The following is a 23,051-nucleotide window of genomic DNA, read 5'->3' on the forward strand; positions in this document are numbered from 1 at the left end:
TCTTCTCTAGCATTCTGTAGTAGTAATTGTATTTCACTGCATAATTATCTTCATATAGTAAGTGGGTACAATTTAAAATAACGTAACATACAGACTCTTTCTCACTCCTGTTTGTACATATCAAAGATCAGAAAATTCACCAGTTTGCTCTTTTTCACTTCTATTTGTATTTATCAATGTTTAGTTTTATTTGCCAGTTGGGTGTTAAGCAATGCAAGTTACTGCAACAAATCAATACTTTTCTGTGTGCACAGCAATAGCTGACCTCTCATCACACTTTGCTGTATTTGAATTTCTCTAAACTGTTTGCCAAAGAAAGGGATTTTAAGCTACTTAGCAACACATACCACATATCTTGCAATCAGCTGCAAAAAAAGCGTACTAAGGAGGGCAGTAAACATACTATAGTATTGCCATTACAGTATCCATTATTCCAGAGAACATGGTTAAGTAGCCACTGTTCATCTGCTTTAAAAGTTTAATTCATGGAGCTGCAAATACTCTCAACCATGTACACTAGATGTAACCTTTTACAGCAAGATGGCTGTCAGCTGAAATAACTCAGGTCCCACTTTGGGGCACCATCTGGCCACAGCTGTAGGGACTTGTTTCCACAGCCCCCAGCTCAGGCAGCGGAACAACCCACACTAGTATTCCCTGTCCCCTTCAGTGCCAAGCCTCCTGCTCTGAACTGTAGCCATGGCTACTACAAGTGACTGTGCTCCGATTTGTTGGTAGAGGTGCAAATTTAATAACCTCCAACAGACAGGTCATGCTGCCTTAAATTGCCTCTTTAAATTATGCAGTGAGAATTTCACTAGGGTTTAACCACAAAACTCTTATCAAAGGAAGGTCAAGCTATTATCAACCAAAATAAATGTACTTGTTAATGAGAGGATCCACATAGACTTTAACAATCAAGTCATCTCTGTACAGCCTTCACTGCTCAAGCCCATTCACTACAACTTTTAACTGGGAAAAAAAAGAACTTGCAAAATTCCATGCCCCCTACACCAGATGTTCCAACACTTTCTCTCCCACACAGATGCTTCCTTGCAGATTATTAGCAAAAAAGAACAGTTTTAATCCAGAAGGGCTGCCTGTACATTTATTGTGTCACCACTTCCTCTGAGTTGTTCGGGCCCCCTTCTATATCAAGCATAACAATGATCATTACTTGCAAAGAAAAGGGAAAATTCTGTCCTCTACTGATGCTACAGAAATTCCCCTTGAGTCTTTGGGACTCGTTTCATTCACTTGAATGAAATGGGGAATAATAATGTTCACTTACAATAGGTACTGTGGAGCTAAAACAATGAAAACAATTGTAAGCCCCTTAAAGATGCTACGGAGCTACGAAATACTACCATTGTAATACGCTACATGAACTGTCAGAACCTGGCTCTTACTCAATAGTTACTGCAAACTATAAATAAAAAATGAACTGCAAATACATGGTTACAAAATAGAAATCCTGAAGTAAGTGAAAAGGACAGTTAGACACTACTGCAATGAATGGAAAAGTTCCTTTTCCAACACGAGTGACAGGAGGATGCTTAAACCTCACAAAATGTACCTGGACGTGCTAATCTATCAGAGAATGCTTCATGGGACTCAGGCCTATCTTATGAATGAAAAAAAAAGACCTTGTGAAAGATGCCCTCAAACCCATGAAAGATGGTGGTTATCTGACTCAATTCCATTTGTTATGATAGATGAGAACTTTTTACATGCTGAAGAAAACAATCAGAAAGGGAAAACTTATGCCAAATTTTTGGGGTTTATGATCTTATCTATCTAGCTTAATACAACAAACTATCTTAGAAGATGGAGGTTTATCACTGCGTTTCGTTATGCATAATTTATCCACAATAAATCAAGTAAAAATTACTCTTCATTTAAAAGAAGATGCTTTACACAAGACAGTGCTAAGTATTATTATTTCCTAAGCAGACTAAACTGAATACAACAATTGAATATAACAGAGAGTCTCAATACAGCAATCACTAGGAAAAAGAAGCTGCGGCTATCTCTACGTAGGCATCTTTTTTTTCTAGGTAAAATAACTACTGATGGTTTTCTTACTGTGTTGTTTAGCCCTTCTCAGAACAGATCCAAAGCAGCCACTGTTAATGGCAGATTCACAGATTGCATTGGCTTGGAAAGGACTCCTAAAGAGCATCTTGCCCAACCCCCCTGCAGGCAGTAGGGACACCTTCAACTAGATCAGGCTGCAGGGCCACATCAAGTCTGATCTTGAATATCTCCAGCGACAGGGCTCAACCACATCCCTGAGCAGCCTGTTTCCAGTATTTTTTCACCCACATTGTAAAGAACTTCCTTCTTACAATCCATTTAAATCTACCCTGCTCCAGTTTCAAACCATTGCCCCTCGACCTATCACTGCAAGTCCTACTAAACACTCCTTCCCCAACCTTCCTCTAGGCCCCCTTCAGATACAGAAACGTAATTACATCTCCCTGGAGCCTTCTCTTCTCCAGGCTGAAGAGCCCAAATTCTTTCAGCTTGTCTTCATTGAAGAGGTGCTCCAGCCCTCTGATCATCTTTGTGGCCCTCCTCAGGACCCACTCAAGCAAGTCTATCTCTCTCATGTGTGAGGGGCCCCAGAGCTGGACACAGCACTCTAGGGGAGGCCTCACCAGAGCAGAGTGGCAGAATTGCCCCTCTCCATCTGAGGGCCCCACTTCTTTTGATGTGGCCCAGAATGCCATTGGCCTTCTGAGCTGCAAGTGCACATTGTTGGCTCATGTCCAGCTTCTCATCCATGAGCACCCCCATGTCCTATTCTGCAGGGCTGCTCTCAATCTCATATCCCTCAGCATGTATTGATATTGAGGATTGCCCTAACCTAAGTGCAGGACCTTGCACTTTGCCTTACTGAACCTGAGATTCATCTCAGCCCAGTTCTCCAGCCTGTCCTTCTGGATGGTACCCATCCTGTCCTTTGGTCTTATCATCCTCTAAGACACAAATCAGAGACCTGTTGTCTTTTGAATTTAAACTTCCAGGACATATTACACCATTGTTTTACACAGCAGAGCCTATCAGGTCATAAGAAAGTCTCTGCAATGCTGTTCATCTAAGCAGCCCACACAAAAGGTGGATTAGCACCAGGATTACCACCATTTCACAGACAGGAAGATCTTTTGAGTCAAATAAAACCATTACTCCCAGAGGCCTAGCCTCAAACTGCCTTTACTCTCAAGAACATCCCAAGCTACTTTACCACCCTTAAGCATACAGAAGAAAAAGCATTTCTTAACTGCTTTGGGTGGGACTTTCCCATAGCTGCTTCAGTTCTTACTTATCCTGACAGCAGTGTTGTCCCCTTTGCTCTGTGCAGTTCATGATGGGGCATTCCACACCCTGAGGCCTCCCATAGCCACAGCCTAAGTGGGCCTAAGTGGATTCCTAAAAATGACATACAGGAGCATCAACGATTTTAAAATAATGAGACAAGTACCTCAAAAAAAATAAGGCAAAACTCATTTTCACCTGCCCCTATTTCAATGGCTTTCTTGTCTGACACTTCAAAGTGCATGTTTCTCTACTGCAACAAATACCTGACATTCTTCTTCCTTAATGGCAACTATTTTTCACCTGTAAACGACCGAGATGGAGAATATGACCTTTTATACAAGTATCAAAAGCTTCAAAATTGAAGACCGCTTTCAAAAATGCCTTTGTTTGTCCCTACGTAGATGCCATAACGGTACCTCTTCAGACACCACACTCGCGGCTCCCTGCGGCTCCCCGCCGGATTCCGTCCTCCGGCGGCAGCGGGCTGAGACCACCCTTGCGCCATGGCTCAGCGATGGCTCCCCAAGGCTGCCGGCCCGGTGGCGGGCAGCCGCGAGCGCTTCCCGCCCTACTTCAGTGGGTTGCTGGGGTCGGGGGAGAAGGGGGTATGCTTCCCGCCACACAGTGCAAGGGCAGCACCATCGGCCTGCAGAGAGATACCCCCCAGCAGGCACAGAAGGGAAAAGCCTTGCTGCCGAGAGCTCAGCCCAGGTAACGGTGTACGCCAGCTGAGGAGCCGGCGCTGCCGCAGCGGCAGCTCCCAGAGGCGGGGCCTCACGGCCGCGGGGCGGGGCGTGCTGCTTTCCGCGCGCCGGTTCCGGCCTCAAGGCGAGGGCGGGTGTTCTCGGGCGTCAGTGAGCTGCGGTGCTTGGGCGCATCATGGCTGCAGCCGCGTGGATGCCTACGGTAAGCGACGGGGGACAAGTCCCTTCCCCGCGCCGCCCTGGGGCGAGCAGTTGCCCGGGGTGGGCCTGTGACCTTGGACACGGCGGTTGCTTCTTGGTGCCTGAGGCGGTGCTGCTGTGGGGGGCCGCAACCCGCAAGGTCGTGGTGCCGGCGGGCCCTGACCGCACTCCCGAGGGGCGGAGAGCCGTAGGACATGCAGCCGAATGGCGGTCTTGTGGCGTGGGGCTTGCTCTGTCCTTTCTCCGGGCCGGACTCGCAGGGCGGGGGCGGGAAGGGTCCACGGCGAGCCGTTACTCAAACGGCCTCTGCTGCCCGCGAGCGCCCGGTGGGAGGACGGCGGCGGCTTGGCGGGGAGGTCGCGCCGTAGAGGTCACGGCGGCAACAGGGCCCTTCGTCACTGTCAGGCCGCGGAGCGGGTATCATCCTTCAGGCGGCAACGGTCGAAGGCGTATGGCTACACTTGCGGGCAGCCAGGGCCCCAAGTGGGACTAACGGATCGTTGCTTCAAACGATGACGGCTGAAAACGTCACTCCTGACAAGAGCCTGCGGTACCAGCCATTGCCGTGTTTTTTTGGAGAAAAAACACAGCTTCTGGGCCCAGTTCGATTGTTTTTTGTCTCTCTACCTGTCCTTTGGGGGGTTACCGGCTGGGAACCGTTCTGAAACGCAGCCGTTGGCCCGGGGCTGTCACGGAAACACTGCTGCTTTTGCCTTGAGCAAATGAGTATTTTTTTCTGCGTCTTTAATAATGACACACTGGCATTTAAGTCATCAAGCCTCTCTTCACCCATCTGCTAGAATACGGAAGAACTGTCATGGGTTAATCTGGGCTCATGACTTTGAACTCAGAGTGGGCCTATTTTGTTTAGCCTCATTCTCTTCCTAGTGTTACAGATGTTGAACTTAAGTATACGGTACCAGGCACGGGATTTCTGGCAAGACAGATGGTTCCTTTTCCTCCACTATGGAATGTGAATCCTGACTCGCCTTGCCGGAACTGTACTGGGAGGGTACTTATAGTCAGCTTCCACTTTAACTGCTCCAGCTGGTGGCTGAAAGATACGGCTTCATAGGGTAAACATTGCCTACCTGGTGCAATGACCTTGCACATCTCATGTTGGATTACAAGTAAAAATAAATTGTAGTCTAAATTACTTTTTCCACATGAGAATGGTGGTGTTTCTTGTTCCTATTAGTGCCAAAATAGTATCCCTTTTGCTGTACAGCTACCTTTGGGCTTACATCAGTAAAGGGAGAAACACAAATTGGACAGAAGAGGAATACAAACTGCTCAATACATTGCTGTCTAGGCTGCTCGCTGCAGAGAGACAACATAGATGAGTATGTTAGAATTTACACAGCATAAGTTTGGTGGCACTTAAAGTCTTCAGACTCCTAAGTCACAGAGGCATAACAAGTCCCAGAGGGGAGGGTAGGACTGGAAGGCTGTGATTTTTCAGCAGTTAAATATTGATACTGATATAATTGGAAGTTTTGTTCATCGTGCTCAGCTAGACAAGAGCACAAGCTGACATATCCCAGTTTTGAAGCTTAAGCCAGTTTAGAATATTCAGATGTTAGAAAGTGTAGTTCTTGGACTATGTTGTGTAGACTTGTTGCTATGGTGATTATTTTTTTTTTTTCCCTTTAACATGCATTTCAGTCAAGCTTTTGCAAAACTGACAGGCATGCAGAAGGCAGTGGTACAACACCTACAGATGTAAAAGGTGGAATTAAAAATTCCACCACAGTTTGAGTGGAGGAAGTGACACTAATGCAAAGTAGTTTTGGAAACATTACCTAAAATGTGTACTGTTCACCTAACTGTTAGTCAAAGTGTCTGTTTTTTTCACTTTGCTTTCCATGAATCTTAATCCTTATCATGTAATTTGTTTAGTTAAGAGTTACTGCAACATTACTGCAAACGTGCAGTTTGTAAGGACTGAGGTTACTGTGCTGTGACTTTACCTCACCATAGGGCAGCATAAGAGAGTAGGGCTGAACAGCGCCACTGTCCTGGGTTCACCTTGTGCTAAGAATACCCAGGAGGTGTCAGTGCACAGAATGTCAGAGAGCAGCTTGGGAAAGTGTTACTCTTGTTTCAGCTGGAGTTTTATGCTAGTTTGAGAGAGGAATTTTAAAATCAAGATTTGCTAGCTCTTCAAAATCCCATTTGTGTGGTAAAATAACATCTTTTTGGTTGTTATTTTGTTTCACATTTATATTTACTTTATGTTCTTGCAGGTTTCTCGGTTGCTAGGTGCTTTCAAAAACCAAAAACAGGTGACCAGAAGTTTTGTTAGTGCTGTGAGTATAATAGTACCACTCTTTTTCTTTTAAGAAGTTTCTCAAGAAAGGGGTTATAAAATTACTGTTGTTGTTCTTACTTTCCCCCCTAAAATAAGGCCAAAACAAGTGAACATATATGCTCTAAATGCCATGCTGGAATTAGATTGTTAATTAGTTCAGCAATTGCATATTAAACAATAATCCAGAAGGCCCTGGCAAAAGATAGAAGTGGCATGAAAACTTTTTAGAAAATATGGACATAAGCCAGTCTCCTTAAACTCATGTGGAAATGGGCAAATAGAAATTGTTGAGAAGCTTCTAATTTTCTTTTTTTTTTTTTTGCAGACTTTCCTCCAAGCATTAGATTTACTTTACTGCTGCTTTTAGAATACCTTGCATCTCAAGTTGTGCCTTTTCAAGGCCCTCCTTAGACACTGACTGTATTTCCTTGTAAATGTTTTACCTTCTTTGTGTGTAGATGTTTGAAGTGCCCATGGGCCTTTTGTTTTCAGTTCAGGAGGCCTTGAAAACTGCTCAGGCAAAAGCGGGGCTCAGCAGCGCTGCATGCACCCTTAAGCAGCTCATGATTTTGAAGAGGAAGTGTGGCTTTTAATTATATGTTTTGTTGAACAACAGGTACAACAGCTGAAGGGTAGAAAAAGGCTAGCAGCAGGTAGAAAAGAAACTGAAGGTTAAGGCACCTCTGGTTCATTTTATACCATATTAGTGTTTTAGATGAAACATTTGCTGTCACAGGTGGCGTCCTGCTGTGCTACAAAGCAACAATGCAAGACAGCACAAAACTAATGTTGAAGCATTCCATCAGTTCCAGTTGCTTGCTCAACAGCATTGTTTTTACTTGAAGCTCTGCTTCTTTTGTGGTGCACAGTGAACTTCTTCAGCTCAGCTCAGTTAAAATATCAGTCTGTATATATTGAAATTCTGAATGCTTTGTGTGGAGAAGGATGGAAATGTATCTTGTGAATAGACTTTAATTGGGATTTTTCAAATAATGCTCTTACCTGAGCTGCCTTTTTTTGTAGATCTTTATCAGCCCTTGCAAATCCATTGGGAAAATCTCTAAATGGGACATAAAAGCTAGGGCATGTATGATTAGAATAGTGAACATAATAAAGCAGAGTACTTTCTTTCCCTATTACTCATTGACCCTGGGCTGTGTACTTTATTTCATCTGTTTTGATGATGATAAGAGAGACAAGACTGAGAACATTATGGGAGGAAAATAAGTTGATATTGTTAAACACATGTCTTGGATTTTTAGGAATTCACTGGAGAATTTTAGACATGCCTGAGTTGGGATTTTTTTAAGATGAATGTACTTTATAATCTTTTCTAGCATGTGTCAGTATTAAGCAGTATGTTGAGAATACTGGAGACACATGATAGCAGAGCCATAACTAGGCACTATCTCCTCTTCAGATTTCAAGAAGAAAGCATGCTGAGGTTACTCATTTCAAGGAGTGCTGAGCAGGAACCTGCCTTTCAGGTTAAACCTCTGTGTTCTGAAACAGGAATAGATAGTTGGCAGATTTTCACACAATTCTCTCAAATGGTTGCACACTCCCTTTAAAGCAAGCTGGTCATCCTTGCTTTTGTCCATTACTGCTTTTCTTCCCAGTCAGTATTTTATAACTGAAACTTTGTTTTCTAGTAGTTACAACACATGAAAATGTTTTCTACAGAGAAAACAAGCACTCATTTGTTGTGCTACTGGTATTTCTTTACCTAGACACAAACAGTGACTTTAATACCAGGAGATGGCATAGGACCTGAGATTTCTGCTGCAGTCATGAAGATCTTTGATGCTGCTAAAGTAAGTCACGTTTATCTTCCTATAAGCATTTTAGCTACAACAAGTATAAACTAGGCATATTAAAAATATTTTCTCTTGAAACATGACTTGATCTTTTCGAAGTTCAGCTATTAAAACTTCTTGATAATAGAAAGAGTCTGAACCTTCAACTAGTAACAGACCGGGTTGTGATATCAAGGAAAGGCTTGAAACCATCAGCTGGCAGAGGAGTAGAAAGTTGAGAGCAAATGCTGTGTTTAAATTTTGAAATTATGAACTCAACATATATGATGTAGCAATCTTGAGAAGGTGATAGAGGATGTTTGTTCATTTGCTATCACTTCCAGTGATGACAGTGTGAATGAAAGGAATGGCTTATTCCTAGAAATCAAACTGCTGCTCTGCTAACCACATTCACTTCAGAGATATGAAAACGAAGTGTATCCAGGACCCCTTTTACTACCTGAGGAACTTCACCAGAATTTGTCATGTTTCCTTGAAAGGGCACACAGCTCTTTAGGAAAGCAGCCTCTTGAGTTGTTCCCTAGTAGTAACAGCACCAAGAAATAATCTCTTTCTTTTAAAACTATCCAAGTTAGACTGGGAAGAAGTGAACTTCTTTGTAATTACATATGAGAACCTTATCATAGTTTTGGTTGCTTCTGGCTAGTCAAGCAGGAGGTATGGAGGAATAAAACCTCAGTGTGTATGTTTGCAATACTTAATCAGATTTATTTGTTTCAAAGGGACTTCTCTGGGATGTTATTCTGAGGTTGGTTCCGTTTGCTTATGAAAGCCCTTGTCTCTTCTCCTTTATGGTCCTTGCTGAAGCAAGGAATGGGTGGTGGTCTGTCTCTACTTAGAATATTCCTGTACTGAATGCAAATTCTGGAAGCACTGGGGAACATCTGCAGATTTTCAGTTAGACAGCATGTATTTATGTCTTCCAGGCTGGTGAGTTCTCAATTAATTCAGTTTTCAAATGTCTTGTAAGAGCCTGCAAGAAATAGCATGTGTATTGCAGTTCTAATGATTTCTGTGTGCAGGATGCCTAGGGAGGCACTCTGGTATTCAAGTTTATGATGATACATTGTTCATACGACTTCATTGTCACTCAGTTACAGTTTTTAAAAGAATATTGTTTGGTTTTGAGTTCAAACATCTCTTGCTTACCAGAGGAAAACTGTTTAGGAAGACCTGGACAGAATTCCTTATGCACCTTTTTGTGAAACAGAAGTTAACACTCAAAGCAAAACTCATGATGTTTAAACTAACATAGAGTCAATGTATTTAGGCTCCTATTCAGTGGGAAGAAAGGAATGTTACAGCTATCCAAGGACCAGGGGGAAAGTGGATGATACCTCCAGAAGCCAAAGAATCCATGGATAAAAACAAAATGGGATTAAAAGGTACTTTAGGGAGTTACTATGAAGATATTAAATACTCTTGGTTTTATCATGAGTCTGATTTAAAGCCAAAGTCCTTTACCTGTAGCACAATCAAATGGCTAATTATAGGGGATAGCCTGTCAGGTAGTCTTCTGTAATCTTGAAACAGTCCTTTCAGGTCAAGTCTGTAACTTGTAGAACTAGGAACTGCCAGAGGCGGGTATGATTGAATGCCAACCTTTGGACTTTATGCAGAATGCATTTCTAATGCAGCTGATACACAGTAGTATGCAATAACTACATTCCTAATGAATAGCATCTTACTATGTTGTTTTCAGAGAGAACCTTTTCTAAAAGCTCCTGTTCCATGTAAGGATTGCAATTTGGCCTTTAAACAGCTGATTAATACAGCTGTGTGGCACTCAATAGCACAGAGAACTGCTCTGACATTTCAGCACAAAGGTTAAGTGGGAACATGGAGATCTTCTGTATGAGCTCCACTTTACCAAGAGGTTCAGCTCAGATTCATGGAGGGGTTTCTTTTCACATTCATTCTTGCTTTCATTTTTTCCCCTTCAGGGCCTTTGAAGACCCCCATTGCTGCAGGGCACCCATCAATGAACCTGCTTCTGCGTAAGACATTTGACCTTTATGCAAACGTGCGTCCCTGTGTCTCCATTGAGGGGTACAAGACCCCATACACAGATGTAAACATCGTCACCATTCGGGAGAACACAGAAGGCGAATACAGCGGCATTGAGCATGTGGTACGTTGCTGCAAGCAGAGTGTCTCTGATGGCTTTCTGTGTTTCCTGAGCGGAAACTGCCCATCTCGGTGGCCTACTAATGAGGTTCAGTGGTGGTTTGTGCTACCCATTACAAAATTACTTTATTGTGAAATGCATTGTTGAAGCTGCCTAACTCTTCTACTGTGTTACAAACATTCACAATGGTGACTTGGAAAATCAGATTACATTTTTACTTTTCAGATTGTTGATGGTGTTGTGCAAAGTATCAAGCTGATCACAGAAGAAGCTAGTAAGCGTATTGCAGAATTTGCTTTTGAGTATGCCAGAAATAATCAGAGAAGCCACGTTACTGCTGTGCACAAGGCAAATATTATGTATGTTGACACTTCATTTTGAGAACAACAAACAGTAATTTGTCTTTCATTATAAATAATTTTTTTAATCTTCCTCACATGTATAACTTCTGTTGATGCTCCTGGGAGTGAGTAAAATGGGAAATAAGTAAATGCTTCATAAGTAAAATGGGCAATCCTGAGCCAGTACTGATAGGGCTGTAATAGTTAACGTACTGTTTCCATTAGTAAGTTTGTAGTAATCTGACTTCCCTTGCAAAGCTTTTACTTGAAAACTTAACTAGAAGCCAAATTTTAAAATTGAGCATGAAAATGGCTGTTGTCTTTTAGCTTCCAAGCCACCTTGTACTGAACTAAGTCATAGCACATGATATTACACAACACTACCTTTGCACACTCAGTAAACCTTTTGTGAATGAATGAGTCATTCTGAGAATTAATGTATACCTGTTAAACTACTTACACAAAAGTATTGTAGGAGGAAATTTGAAAGGCATAATTTCTGACTGTAACATATTTCAAACTTTATTTATATTTAACATAAGGGATAATTAGCTACAGATTAAGCTTCTGCACTCTTAATTTAAACTGCCATTGCATGCAGGTGTTTTTGATCTTCAGAATTGCTTTCTTAGAGTGACTGATTATCCTTTTGTTTGTTTTATTGCAGGAGAATGTCTGATGGGCTTTTCTTGAGAAAATGCAGGGAGGCAGCAGAAAACTGTAAAGATATTAAATTTAATGAAATGTATCTTGATACTGTGTGTCTGAATGTGAGTATTTATATGTTTTAACTATGGTTATTTTTCACCTTAAGTTCTTAACCTTAATGAAAATATACTTCTTTCTAGATGGTTCAAGATCCATCACAATTTGATGTTCTTGTTATGCCCAACTTGTACGGTGACATCCTCAGGTATGGAGATTTTAATTCAAATGAATCCAACATGTAAAGTACTGCTACTCCCCAGACAGTAATTCAGGTTATGTGCTAGCCAGACGGTGGTTGATTTTTTTGCATCCAGAGTTTAAAACTTTATAAATCAGACTTCAAATGAGAAGAAAGGGTGGTATTACCATGCTCCAGTTACTAACATATTGTTGGGAGGGACTGTGTGCCTGCTTTTGGAGGCTATGAATGTTGTTCAGATAGGGCAGGAGAGAAACTTCTCCAAATGTGTGAAAGATTTAATGTCTTAAATGTTAATAAAGAACACCTACTTAGATACTGGGGGGAAACTTTCTAACTGTAAGAACTAAAATAGATTGTGTAAGATGTCTGTAGGACTATGAAGTTTACAGCACATTTACCATACACTGGAATGATTCTGCTAAGTCACTGAAAAATGAAATGTGCGGCCTCGTTAATATCCTATCAGCTCCTATTTTATGTATTGGTTTGGTTTGCGGGGGGCATTGTTTGTTTGGTTTGGGGGTTTATTTTTGGTGTTGGGGATTTTTTTGTGTGTGTGTTTTTTCTTTTTCTTCAAATTAAATTTCATATTTGAACATCAGTATTAGAGGTACATGATGTTTTGATGGCAAAATCCATCAGCACACACTTTCCAATCTGTACAAAGTTTATGTAGAGAGTATATTCAGCTAAATGCTGCATGAAAAATTATGTCTCCTAACCTTGCAACTCTAGGGAGAGATTGAGAAAATAGCCTGAATTTGTTTAAATTTTTGTTTAAAATTTGTTCAAAAGTTCAACAACTATTTACATCTTAGAATCCATCTCCTGGTTTTGTACAGATAAGAAATGTAAAGAAATGCTTGTTCAGCCTCTCTTAAAATGGCACTCACTGTGTGTCAGCTCTAAGGAAAATCAGACTCCAACTAATGCTTCTGGCTTGAAGAGTTGCATCCTCACAGTAGCTGTTAACTAAAAGAGATCAAATGAGATGAGTCTCATTATCAGTACTATTTCAACTCACTTTATCTAGTTCAGTATCACTGATTTCAAAGTTCTCATAAAAATTAAGTAAAGAATTTTGTAGTTCTAAACATCTCTAATCAATGTGGGTCTCTTGTTGAAGCAGGGCACTTACGTCCCTGTCTCTAAGTCTCACCCACAGCACTTTTTGAAGAAGTGTGAACATAATGCCAGACAGGTTTCTTGGACAGAAGGAATTCTCTTGAAGTATTAAATACTTAGTGACAAATGTAGACAGTATCCATCTTTTCCTACAGACTTTATACAACTAAAGCTAATTAATATAGATTTTATTTTTTTTTTAGCTTCAACATGAAATAGTGCTCTGCAAGGTCATCCAGACTTTCCTGCTTGTTAGCCCTTAAGTTGTGGGCAATAAAATAGTGTGCTAAAATACCAGTTTTAAGAGCTTTGTTTACCAGTATGTTCAGCTTCAAGGGTACAGTATGGTGACTGTAAGAACAGCTGTTTTTTCCTTCCCCATGTTGTTTTTTGAGGAAACCAAATGCAAACTGCTTATAGCTAATGCTCTTCTAATGTGAGACTTGTGATTTATGGGCTATCCAGTGAAGAGAGCAGGGCAGAGCTCATCTGGTGTCACTTGGAACGTGTTCCTTAAACTCCAGGCAATAAACTTTAGAACTATTAGTAATTCATCTACTTGAGCAGAACTATTCCACATATTTTAGAAGAATTTTACATATAAAAAGTAGCTCTGTGGCCTCTTCAGAAGGAAGAAGGCTTCTGGGTAGTTATAGGGAACTGTACGTTACAGTGTCTGCTGGTTTTTGAGACTTCTACAGTACTCTGTGCTGTGAGTACATTTGTGCCTGTGTCTTAATCTTCTCTATTCTGGTATTTTAAATTTGCTTTTAATTTTCAGTTATTAAATTGTCTCCTGCTATTAGTCCTACAAATTTTCAAATACGGCTAACAGCATTTATTATTTCCCAGTATTCTCAGACTATGCAGGTATATAAAGTAAATTTTTGTTGCAATAAAATGAGAAACAAATACACTTTAATACCTTGCAAAGACACCTGTATATGGAACAACTTGCGAGGTTTTCATTTTGGTTTTGTTTGGGGCTTTTTTTTTTTTCAGTGACTTGTGTGCTGGACTGATTGGGGGACTTGGAGTAACACCAAGTGGAAATATTGGTGCAAATGGAGTGGCAATTTTTGAATCAGTAAGTCTTCTGATGCTAATAGCTACTTTATCTCAGCTTGAGAATCTACAACTTTTCCATGACATGCAGTGTGGCTGTCAGTTAAGGTCCCCATAGAACTAATTTTTACCCTAAAGATGATGCAGTTACACCCAGAGAGAGTGGTGAAGTAGTATTACACATAGTTTTTAACATGTCCTTTTACTGACACTTTGTTTTCCCTGCTTTTCATAAGATAAATATGCTCTGTGAAACAGAATCTAAAGGGCATAGTTAGGTGACCTAGTTTCCCCTTTCTGATGCCTTTGCACTAAACTGCGTTGGTCTTTCCTATGTCCTTTCTACTAACTGTATCACAGTGTAGTAAAGGCCTGTTTTAACACGCCTGAGCATGAGGGCGATGTTTCAGGTGGCTTGCATACAGATGAATTGCTTAGGACATTGTAAACAGCATATTGGCATCGTAACACATACATTCACATTTGTTTCCAGGTTCATGGAACTGCACCAGACATTGCAGGAAAAGACATGGCAAATCCAACTGCCCTTCTTCTGAGTGCTGTAATGATGTTGCGTCACGTGGGGATGCACAAGTATGCCACAAAAATTGAGACAGCCTGCTTTGAGACAATTAAAGATGGAAAGGTAATATCAGGGTGTGCAAATAAGCACAGTGAATTAAAATTGTATTCTATGACAGCAAAAAGTAACTTAGAACATGAACACTGGAACAGCGGCTGACCTGCTGTGATGGCCTGAGTCATGAGCAGTGCTACTGTACTTCTCTGATAGTCATTACTTTACCTTTGGTGGTATTAAATCAGCCCTGCTCAGTAATAAGTGCAGGCTGTAGCATTTCTTGTGTCTCAGTAATGCTCATCTTATCTTTCCCCTGCTTTTTTAACTCTCAAAACTGTATGTCTGTTTTTCATGACGGGGATTAGAGGTTTCAGTAACTAGGGCTATTTTCCTTGGGAAGTTTGTAATGCATGCAAAGCATATCGATTTAAATCTAGATCCTGAGGTGAAGGACACTCATTTATTTTTCACAGGCTTAATCACACCCTTCTGTTGATAGCAGTTCAATCCTGGCTGTATTACTTCTGCTCCATTTTTTTTTTTTTCAGGTCAATTATTTTCTTTTTCCTCCTTTCACTCATTTTTAGTATACAAAAGAACAATTTTTATCAGCACTTACTCTTCCATTAAGAGTGTGTGTGATTTCCTTTAAGCAGCAGTAGGGGTCTCCAGATTTAAAACTCAGGATAATCTGGTGGGAAAGACTTAGGCTCTGAAACATGACTTGAATTTTTACTTATAACATTATGGGTTCACTCATTTACTCTTGACATCCACCTTTTCAAACCAACATAGCCAGAAAAATCCCAAAGACTGAAGTTTAGGAGGATTATCAGTTAGCCTTGCTGCTTCATGTCAGGTTATCATGCTGATGATCATGGGCAGGAATTTCTGAGAAGCTGCTTTGTAATTACAAGTAATAAACATGCTTAAACAATAAGCTGTTACAGTTTAAGTGGTCTGTTTGCAGCTCTCTTTCTGTGTATAAAAGCCAATTTAAAAAACCAGACAAAGGACTAAACTTACAAATGAATAAAAAGGTGCATCTCTAAATTCTCATTGCTGCTCGGGAAATGAAATCCTCTGTCTGCAGGTCAGTAATTCTATGGAAGATAACAATGTAAGTTTTATTACATGGCTGCTTGATTAATAGCTACCTACAGCATTCTGATTATATGCTTATGACTGAGAAAATATTTTTCAATTGGTAAAAAAGCATAATGCAGTTAAAATGACAAGATCTTAAAATGGTAACCTTGGTTCCCTCTCACGCTTGCTATTTCTTCCTTTCCTCTCTTTCACCCTAGGCATTTAATTAAGATCTGTGTGTATGTCACATGCAGAGAAAACCAGTGATTGTAAATTCTCTCCCAGACTGCTTCAATCTAGCTAGGCTGGGCAAGCAGTGCTTCCCACTTTTTTAGTACTTTATGATTTTCATGCTGCCAGGCAGGAATTATATTTGATTATAAAGTTTCTTTTAACGCTTCACTTTTCCATCTCTTAAGTAAACTAAGCAAACTTAAAGAACTGTTACCATGCAGCATTAAGAGCTGTGTATGCTTTTTCTCTGTAGGCTTCCTTAAAAAAAAAAGGTAAAACTTTATTTCAATTAGCTGCCATTGTCCCAAGCTTTCACACGTGAATTTTATTTTCAAAGGACAAACTTCATACTGAAAACCTAATTATTTACACTACTATGCGGGCAGGGGACTTGGGAGAGTTTTGGCCAAATACACTTTTTTCCTGTAGTTAAGATAAAATCATGTTGAAATCTGGTGCCATAATACTTGAGGTTCACACTGAAGTTTTCTCTACCTGCTCAGTCTGCACAGTGCTTACGATGAAGGCCACATGGGATGTAGAAAAACAACTTGGTGTGTTCCTTCTGATCCCTGTTTAGTATCCATACACAACACAGAAGAACAACAATGTAGAACTACTCAGAAATAAGCCCCACAAAGCATTTTTTAGCAATACTACTTTTTTTTCTTTCTTTCATTCAGGTTTTGACAAAAGACTTGGGAGGTAATTCCAAGTGTTCAGAGTTCACAGAGGAGATCTGCCGCAGAGTACGGGACACAGATTAAACTTCTCTCCTGCTACTCGCAGTGGCTCAGAACGGACGCATCACACAAAGTACCTTCTATGTAACCTGATACCCGTATGCATATGGTTTGCTTGTCTCTTAAGAGAGCACAAACTTTCCTTAGGGCCTCTCCATTAATAAATTTAATCCAAATGGCTACAGATGATGCTTGTGCCTGCTTTCAGTGGATTTTTTAAGTGCTTTGTCTTATTTATTTATTTTTTCAATCTGGTGAACATTTTTATGTAAGTGAATTCATTTATTGCCACTGTAACTGTCTACCATTTCCCATTTCAACCAGAGGTTTTTACTTTCCACAAAGAAAAGTTATGCAAATAAACCAGTAACAGAATCTGTGAAACATGAAATCACCTAATGGTTAAAACCTACTACACTGATCTTACTGTAATATGAAAGATAGGTTTTTCAGCCTAACAATAGCACAAGATGACCATCATGAACAGAAACGGGTATAAAATAATTTAAAATAGCAATTTCATGTTAAAATCAATTCAAATAACCACTTAGATACTCTGGTGATTCATGGTGGGGGGGGGAAATCTCAAGAATTAATCTGTTTGTGTATCTTCAAAAAGCCCACAACCATTAAACAGCAAGGGGTGAGAATTAATGTTGAACTAAAATTGTTTTTCATATCAAAATACCAAAACAATTCTTACAAGTTTTCCTCTCTGAAACACACTAGAACAGAATACTAATGAAAGCATAAATTATACAAAATTACTTCTGCCATGTATTGTGAGGGGAAAGTATTAACTTTGAAATTTTATACTAAATATTTCATGATTTCTGCTGGAATGCTTTTTGTGCTGTACTTTTATGCATAGTCTGCTCAATGTGTCTTCCTGTATTGACTAGTCATTTTATTCTAGAAACTCTGAATGTAAGGACTCGTCCTAAATGGAGTAAGAGAGATTGAAGGTTTGGGTCTGGTGCCTATGTTCCAGAAATATAATTCATCCCTATTTATGGGGATCTGAGACTTATTTTTGACTTGCTTACTAAGTATTGTGGGTGTAAAGGCAACTCTTTTCACTCTCTTCACATACAGATTGTCATGAGTCATTCTGATCTGTATGTCTTAAGGTATGCTTCCATTAGTATACCATACCAGAAAATGTGTATTTTAAAACTCATGATTATAGCACAGGATTATCCCTACTGCCAGAACCAGGCTTCTTAAAGCTTAGTTCTATTAATAGACATTACTCCCCTTCATTACTTTCTATTAAGACTGTTTAGGCTGGTTGTTTCAGAAGTAAAATGAATTTTTCAGCAACAACTTACAGTGTCAAAGTAAGCACCCCAGGTTGGGGATTTTTTGTTTATATACAGTCTAACACCATGTTGGAGGCAAAACAATGAGCTTTATTCTTTGTGCACTCTGCTTTTGGTGGATAGGGCAACATTTCTCCCTGTGTTTTACAAGCTGCTGCTTCCTTGTTTCCTTTAGATTAATACTGTTAAAAAACTTCTGAATTACCATGGCGCACAAAATGGGGAAAAATAAACTTTTCCAAGTCCTATTGCTTGTTTTCTTTATATAATCCCAGGCTGCTGTCTCATGTGTCCAGCTGATGGTTGGTACTTGCAACAAATCCAAAGTCTAAGATGTGTAAGACTGGTAATGAAATTTTCATGGAAACAATATCCTATTCTGCAGGGGTTTTGTTATCAAGAGCAGTGGCTCTAGGCTGCCTGCTCATGTTAGCTATTGGAATGCTAAGATCACTTACTAACAGCAAGCCCTTCAGGCAATTTGCTGTCATACATATCTTTCACAGCACAGGATTTGATTTTTATATGTGGATGAAGGAATGCACATTGCTTCTAAACTCTTCCTTTAAAATTGTTCATAGCACTTTTTCTTAAACTGATCTATATAGCAGTTGGACGTGAGAGGTCCCATATTTGCTACTTTGTGTCTTTTAGTCTTAGGGAGCTATTCCCCCAATTTTTTGATCATGTTGAATTACTATTTCTCCTAAAAACAGATTAGAAGAAATGGTAATTTCAACACAGATTCAAGAAATGAGAAGCGGAATTTAGGTTCTGAAATGGGTTAGTGAACAAAAAGAAACTCTTCTGGGATGGAAAAAAATCAGTCCTTTTGGGGTTTTTGTTAAAGTAATTCTCTTTTATCAGTGGAGTATAATAGGTTCATTAAGCAGCACTGCTCACTACTTATCTACCAAAATATGAGCTGCTGGCAGTGTCCTGAAGAACAAAAAAATAGAGGAAAAAAAAGATCACTGCATAATGTGTGTCACTTTAGAGGAATTAATCAGTTATTTCTGCTTTATACAATAGAAGAGGATGTTTTTAATCTTAATCATTTAGGTCATAAGGTGAAAAAAGCATTAGAAAATAAACACTCTGTGTAGATGCTTCTGTAAAAAGAGGACAAATGATCAGGTGAGCATCACAAACAACTAAATCTACAACAATTTTGTAGTGGTTCTGCTTAATAGACTACACCACCAAAACAAGCATAAATCCTTGTTAATGCGTTTGATGAGGAAATTCTTTAGCTCACAGATCTTTCTTAATGCTTGGATGAAAGATGTCTTATTCTTCATAGAAGGAGGCTACTTCCTTTTTGTATTTCTCAAGCACGGCAAGTCGTTTTAACTTCATTGTTGGACCTTAAAAGAGGGAGGTAGTCACAACAGCAGAAATAGAAACAAATTTCTTTCTTCGTTTGAGGTTTGGTTCCCAAGATTTTCTAATGCAGGGCCTGTTTAGAAAAATATCTCCCACCCTCAAACTGTAACTGCCTGCTAAAAGTGAGAAGCAAGTGTGGTAGGTATGGTTGTTTCCATATAAACATCAGAACTTCAAAGAGCCACAGATGGGATGGGGATGACTGCTTACTACTACTGTTTATTTCCATTAAAAAATAAAGTATGATGGTTTTGAAAGCTTTTAAACAGCTCTCAATTTACTCCAAGAGCCTGGTAGTGTGTCTGAGGCATTCTTGTCAGGCTCTCACTGGTTTTGCTTTTTTCTTTTTAACAAATTTTTAATATTAGTACTGGAAGTTAATACCATAATGCACAAGGAATTAACCAAAATCAATTGTTTAATTGCCCAAAGAATCCAAAATTTACTTATAGATGTGTACTTGAGCACAAATTAATAACCTGTGTACACAGCAAACCCTCCAATTTTTGTATTCTTTAACATATACTGTGTAATAGTAGTTTTTCTTTTCCCTCTAGTGGCTGCAGCCAGAATTTTGCTTACAAAACCGCATTTGAGTACTTTCAGATCAGCAGGTTCTTTCCTGGGTGCATAGCTCAATATAGATCAGGAAATCTTACCTAGTTCTCCCCCAGAAATGGAAAAATCTCTCGGCAGGACTATCCATTTTTGAATGCAATGAACCCTGTTCGTAGCATTCATGTTGACTTTGTTGATTCCCTCCTGAATGGCCTGGTAGATTGCCTGGTCTCTTGTAGCTACAATCTCTGATACTTTAGTGGCTCTACTTCCCATCTTCTGGCAGAAGTCTCGAGCTTGCTCAGTGAGAGTGTCAGTGGGATCGGATGTATCTGGGTCCAGCACACTCTAAAATACCAAATGAAGGGAATCATCAAATGCCTGCTTTTGCAAGGCATAAAGTGTTCCACCCATCAGTAAGAATCAAAAAGGCTCATTCAGTAAGCCTTAAAAAGCAAAACCACCTACAGACTAGTAATTTTCTTTCCAACTGGCTACTGAATGCACATGGGGGTTTTGCCTTTAGGCAGATGACATGAACAAACTGAAACTGTGTCAATCAGATAATGAAGTACAGACCTTGAATTTTGACCATATTTTCCATATGACTCCATTGTTACATGGGAACATTGTGCCAATAATTAAATTACATTACTCCAGTGTAATGAACACAGATTTAGAGAGCTTTAATGAACACAGCAGCTGTCTGAGCCTACTAGGGGTAAGACTTTGCTTGACCTTCTTTTTAACAAACAAAGAAGGGGTGGTGGGAGACGTGGTAGTTAGAGGCTGTCTGGGGTCCAGTGACCATGAAATAATTCAATATCCAGTCAAGCTAAGAGGGGCATCAGCAAAACCTCCACTCCGGACTTCTGGAGGGTGGGCTTCAGGTTACTCAAGGAACTAACTCAGAAGATACCTTGGGAAACAGCCCTTAAAAACAAAGGGTCCAGGAGGGCTGGACCTACTTCAAGAAAGAAATCTTGAAGAAGAGCCACCGGGGTAGATGGCCACCCTGGCTGGGCAATGAACTTCTGAACAAATTAAGGGGAAAAAAAGAGAGTGTATCATCTTTGGAAGAAAGGAGAGGTTACCTATGAAATGTTTAAGGATGTTGCTAGGTCATGTCGGAAAAAAATTAGAGAGGCAAAAGCCCGTTTAGAGCTGAGACTGTCCACTGCTGTGAAGGACAACAAAAAGTCCTTCTCCAAATATATTAATGGCAAGAGGAGGGGCAAGGACAACCTCCACTCCTTAGTGGACATGGAGGGGAATAGTGTAACAAAAGATGAGGAAAAGGCAGAGATCATTAACATCTTCTTTGCGCAATTTTTAATAGCAGGATAGGTTGTCTTCCAGACAACTGGCCTCCTGAGCTGGCAGATAGTGTCAGGGAGCAGTATCGTTCTCCTGTAATCCAGGAGGAAGTAGTTAGAGACCTGCTCAGCCACTTGGATCCCCACAAGTCCATAGGACCAGGTGGGATCCATCCTAGGGTGCTGAGAGAGCTGGCAGATGAGCTCACCAGGCTGCTCTCCATCATTTTTCAACAGTCCTGGCTCACTGGAGAGGTCCCTGATGACTGGAAGCTGGCCAACGTGATCCCCAACCACAAGAAGGGCCATAAGGAGGAACCAGGGAATTACAGTCCTATAAGCCTGGCCTCAGTGCCAGGCAAGATCATGGAACAGGTCAGTTGAGTGCAATCACATAGCAGTTAGAGGATGGCCAAGGGATCAGGCCCAGACAGCATGGATTTAGGAAGGGCAGGTCCTGCCTGACCAACCTGATCTCCTTCTATGATCAGGTGACCCATCTGGTGAATGTGGGGAAGGCTGTGCATGTAGCCTACCTGGACTTCAGCAAGGCTTTTGACACCATCACCCATAGCAAACTCCTGACCAAGCTGTCAGCCCGTGGCTTGGACAGTAGCACCTGTGCTGGGTTAGGAACTGGCTGAAGGGCTGGGCCCAGAGAGTGGTGGTGAATGGCGCCACATCCAGCTGGCAGCCAGTCACTAGTGGTGTGCCCCAGGGATCAGTGCTGGGCCCCATCCTGTTTAATATATTTACTGATGATCCAGATGAGGGCATTCAGTCCATCATCAATAAATTTGCAGATGACACCAAGCTGGGGGCAGGTGTTGATCTCTTAGAGGGTAGGAGAGCTCTGCAGAGGCACCTTAGCAGGCTGGACAGATGGGCACAGTCCAACAGCATGAGATTTAACACATCCAAGTGCCAGGTTCTACACATTGGCCACAACTACCCCATGCAGTGCTACAGGCTGGGGTCAGAGTGGCTGGAGAGCGGCCAGGCAGAAAGGGACCTGGGGGTATTGGTTGATAGTAGGCTGAACATGAGCCAGCAGTGTGCCTAGGTGGCCAAGAAGGCCAATGGCATCCTGGCCTGTATCAGGAATAGTGTGGCCAGCAGGAGCAGGGAAGTCATTGTGCCCCTGTACTCAGCACTGGTTAGGCCACATCTTGAGTACTGTGTCCAGTTCTGGGCCCCTCAGTTTCGGGAAGAGGTTGATTTGCTGGAACATGCCCAGAGAACGGCAACAAAGCTGGGGAGGGGTTTGGAGCACAAGCCTGATGAGGAGAGGCTGAGGGAGCTGGGGTTTCTTAGCCTGGAGAAGAGGAGGCTCAGGGGAGGCTGCCTTGCTCTCTACAACTACCTGAAGGGAGGTTGTAGCCAGGTGGGGGTTGGTCTCTTTTCCTAGGCAACCAGAACATGAGGATATAGTCTCAAGCTGCACCAGGGGAGGTTTAGGTTGAAGAAATTTCGGAAGAATGTTAGGAAGAAGGTCTTCACAGAGAGAGTGATTTGCCATTGGAATGGGCTGCCCAGGCAGCTGGTGAAGTCACCATCACTAGAGGTGTTTAGGAAGAGATTGGATGGGGCGCTTGGTGCCATGGTTTAGTTGATTAGGTGGTGTTGGATGATAGGTTGGACTTGATCTCAAAGGTCTTTTCCAACCTGGTTAATTCTATTCTATTCTAAGAAGTATTTATTGAAGTTAAGCTTCTTAAACTAGTACAATTATACATGTAGATAGGGAGTATTTGAGAAAAAGTGCAGGGTCATTCAGTATGTGTGCACACAGAACAAACTGCAAGAACAGTGGTTTCTTAAATGAAGCACATGCCACACCAAAGCCAGTAATTGTTTCATTCTACAGGTATCCTTCTAGTGTTATATCAAAAGAAATTGC

The 23,051-nt window shown here is 40.9% G+C and overlaps 3 protein-coding genes across 4 annotated transcripts in view; 1 reads left to right on the top strand and 2 right to left on the bottom strand.

The window, feature by feature from the left end:
- Nucleotides 1-3,917, bottom strand: part of CIB2 (calcium and integrin binding family member 2) — a 38,102-nt gene extending 34,185 nt beyond the window's left edge. Inside the window, exon 1 of the mRNA XM_054168960.1 lies at nucleotides 3,738-3,917. The gene's annotated coding sequence lies outside the window, so the exon portion shown is untranslated. The remainder of the gene's footprint in view (nucleotides 1-3,737) is intronic.
- A 179-nt stretch (nucleotides 3,918-4,096) lies between these two features.
- Nucleotides 4,097-17,139, top strand: IDH3A (isocitrate dehydrogenase (NAD(+)) 3 catalytic subunit alpha). Of its 2 annotated transcripts, none has more exons than XM_054169297.1 (11): nucleotides 4,097-4,227; nucleotides 6,473-6,535; nucleotides 8,268-8,351; nucleotides 9,625-9,739; nucleotides 10,298-10,485; nucleotides 10,708-10,841; nucleotides 11,491-11,593; nucleotides 11,672-11,736; nucleotides 13,861-13,945; nucleotides 14,417-14,569; nucleotides 16,510-17,139. In XM_054169297.1, the coding sequence occupies exons 1-11, from the start codon at nucleotides 4,201-4,203 to the stop codon at nucleotides 16,591-16,593; spliced, it is 1,101 nt and encodes a 366-aa protein (XP_054025272.1). In that variant the 5' UTR covers nucleotides 4,097-4,200; the 3' UTR covers nucleotides 16,594-17,139. The 2 variants fall into 2 exon arrangements, with proteins under 2 accessions (XP_054025272.1, XP_054025273.1); XM_054169298.1 differs by having other exon boundaries at nucleotides 6,473-6,511.
- A 1,629-nt stretch (nucleotides 17,140-18,768) lies between these two features.
- ACSBG1 (acyl-CoA synthetase bubblegum family member 1) overlaps nucleotides 18,769-23,051 on the bottom strand; it is a 33,856-nt gene continuing 29,573 nt past the window's right edge. Inside the window, exons 13-14 of the mRNA XM_054169299.1 lie at nucleotides 19,937-20,183; nucleotides 18,769-19,258 (exon numbers count right to left, since the gene is read on the bottom strand). Of these exons, the coding sequence (XP_054025274.1) occupies nucleotides 19,182-19,258; nucleotides 19,937-20,183 (324 nt within the window). The 3' untranslated portion in view covers nucleotides 18,769-19,181. The remainder of the gene's footprint in view (nucleotides 19,259-19,936; nucleotides 20,184-23,051) is intronic.

Source organism: Dryobates pubescens, chromosome 17, assembly GCF_014839835.1.
Source record: "Dryobates pubescens isolate bDryPub1 chromosome 17, bDryPub1.pri, whole genome shotgun sequence".
Taxonomy (NCBI): domain Eukaryota; kingdom Metazoa; phylum Chordata; class Aves; order Piciformes; family Picidae; genus Dryobates; species Dryobates pubescens.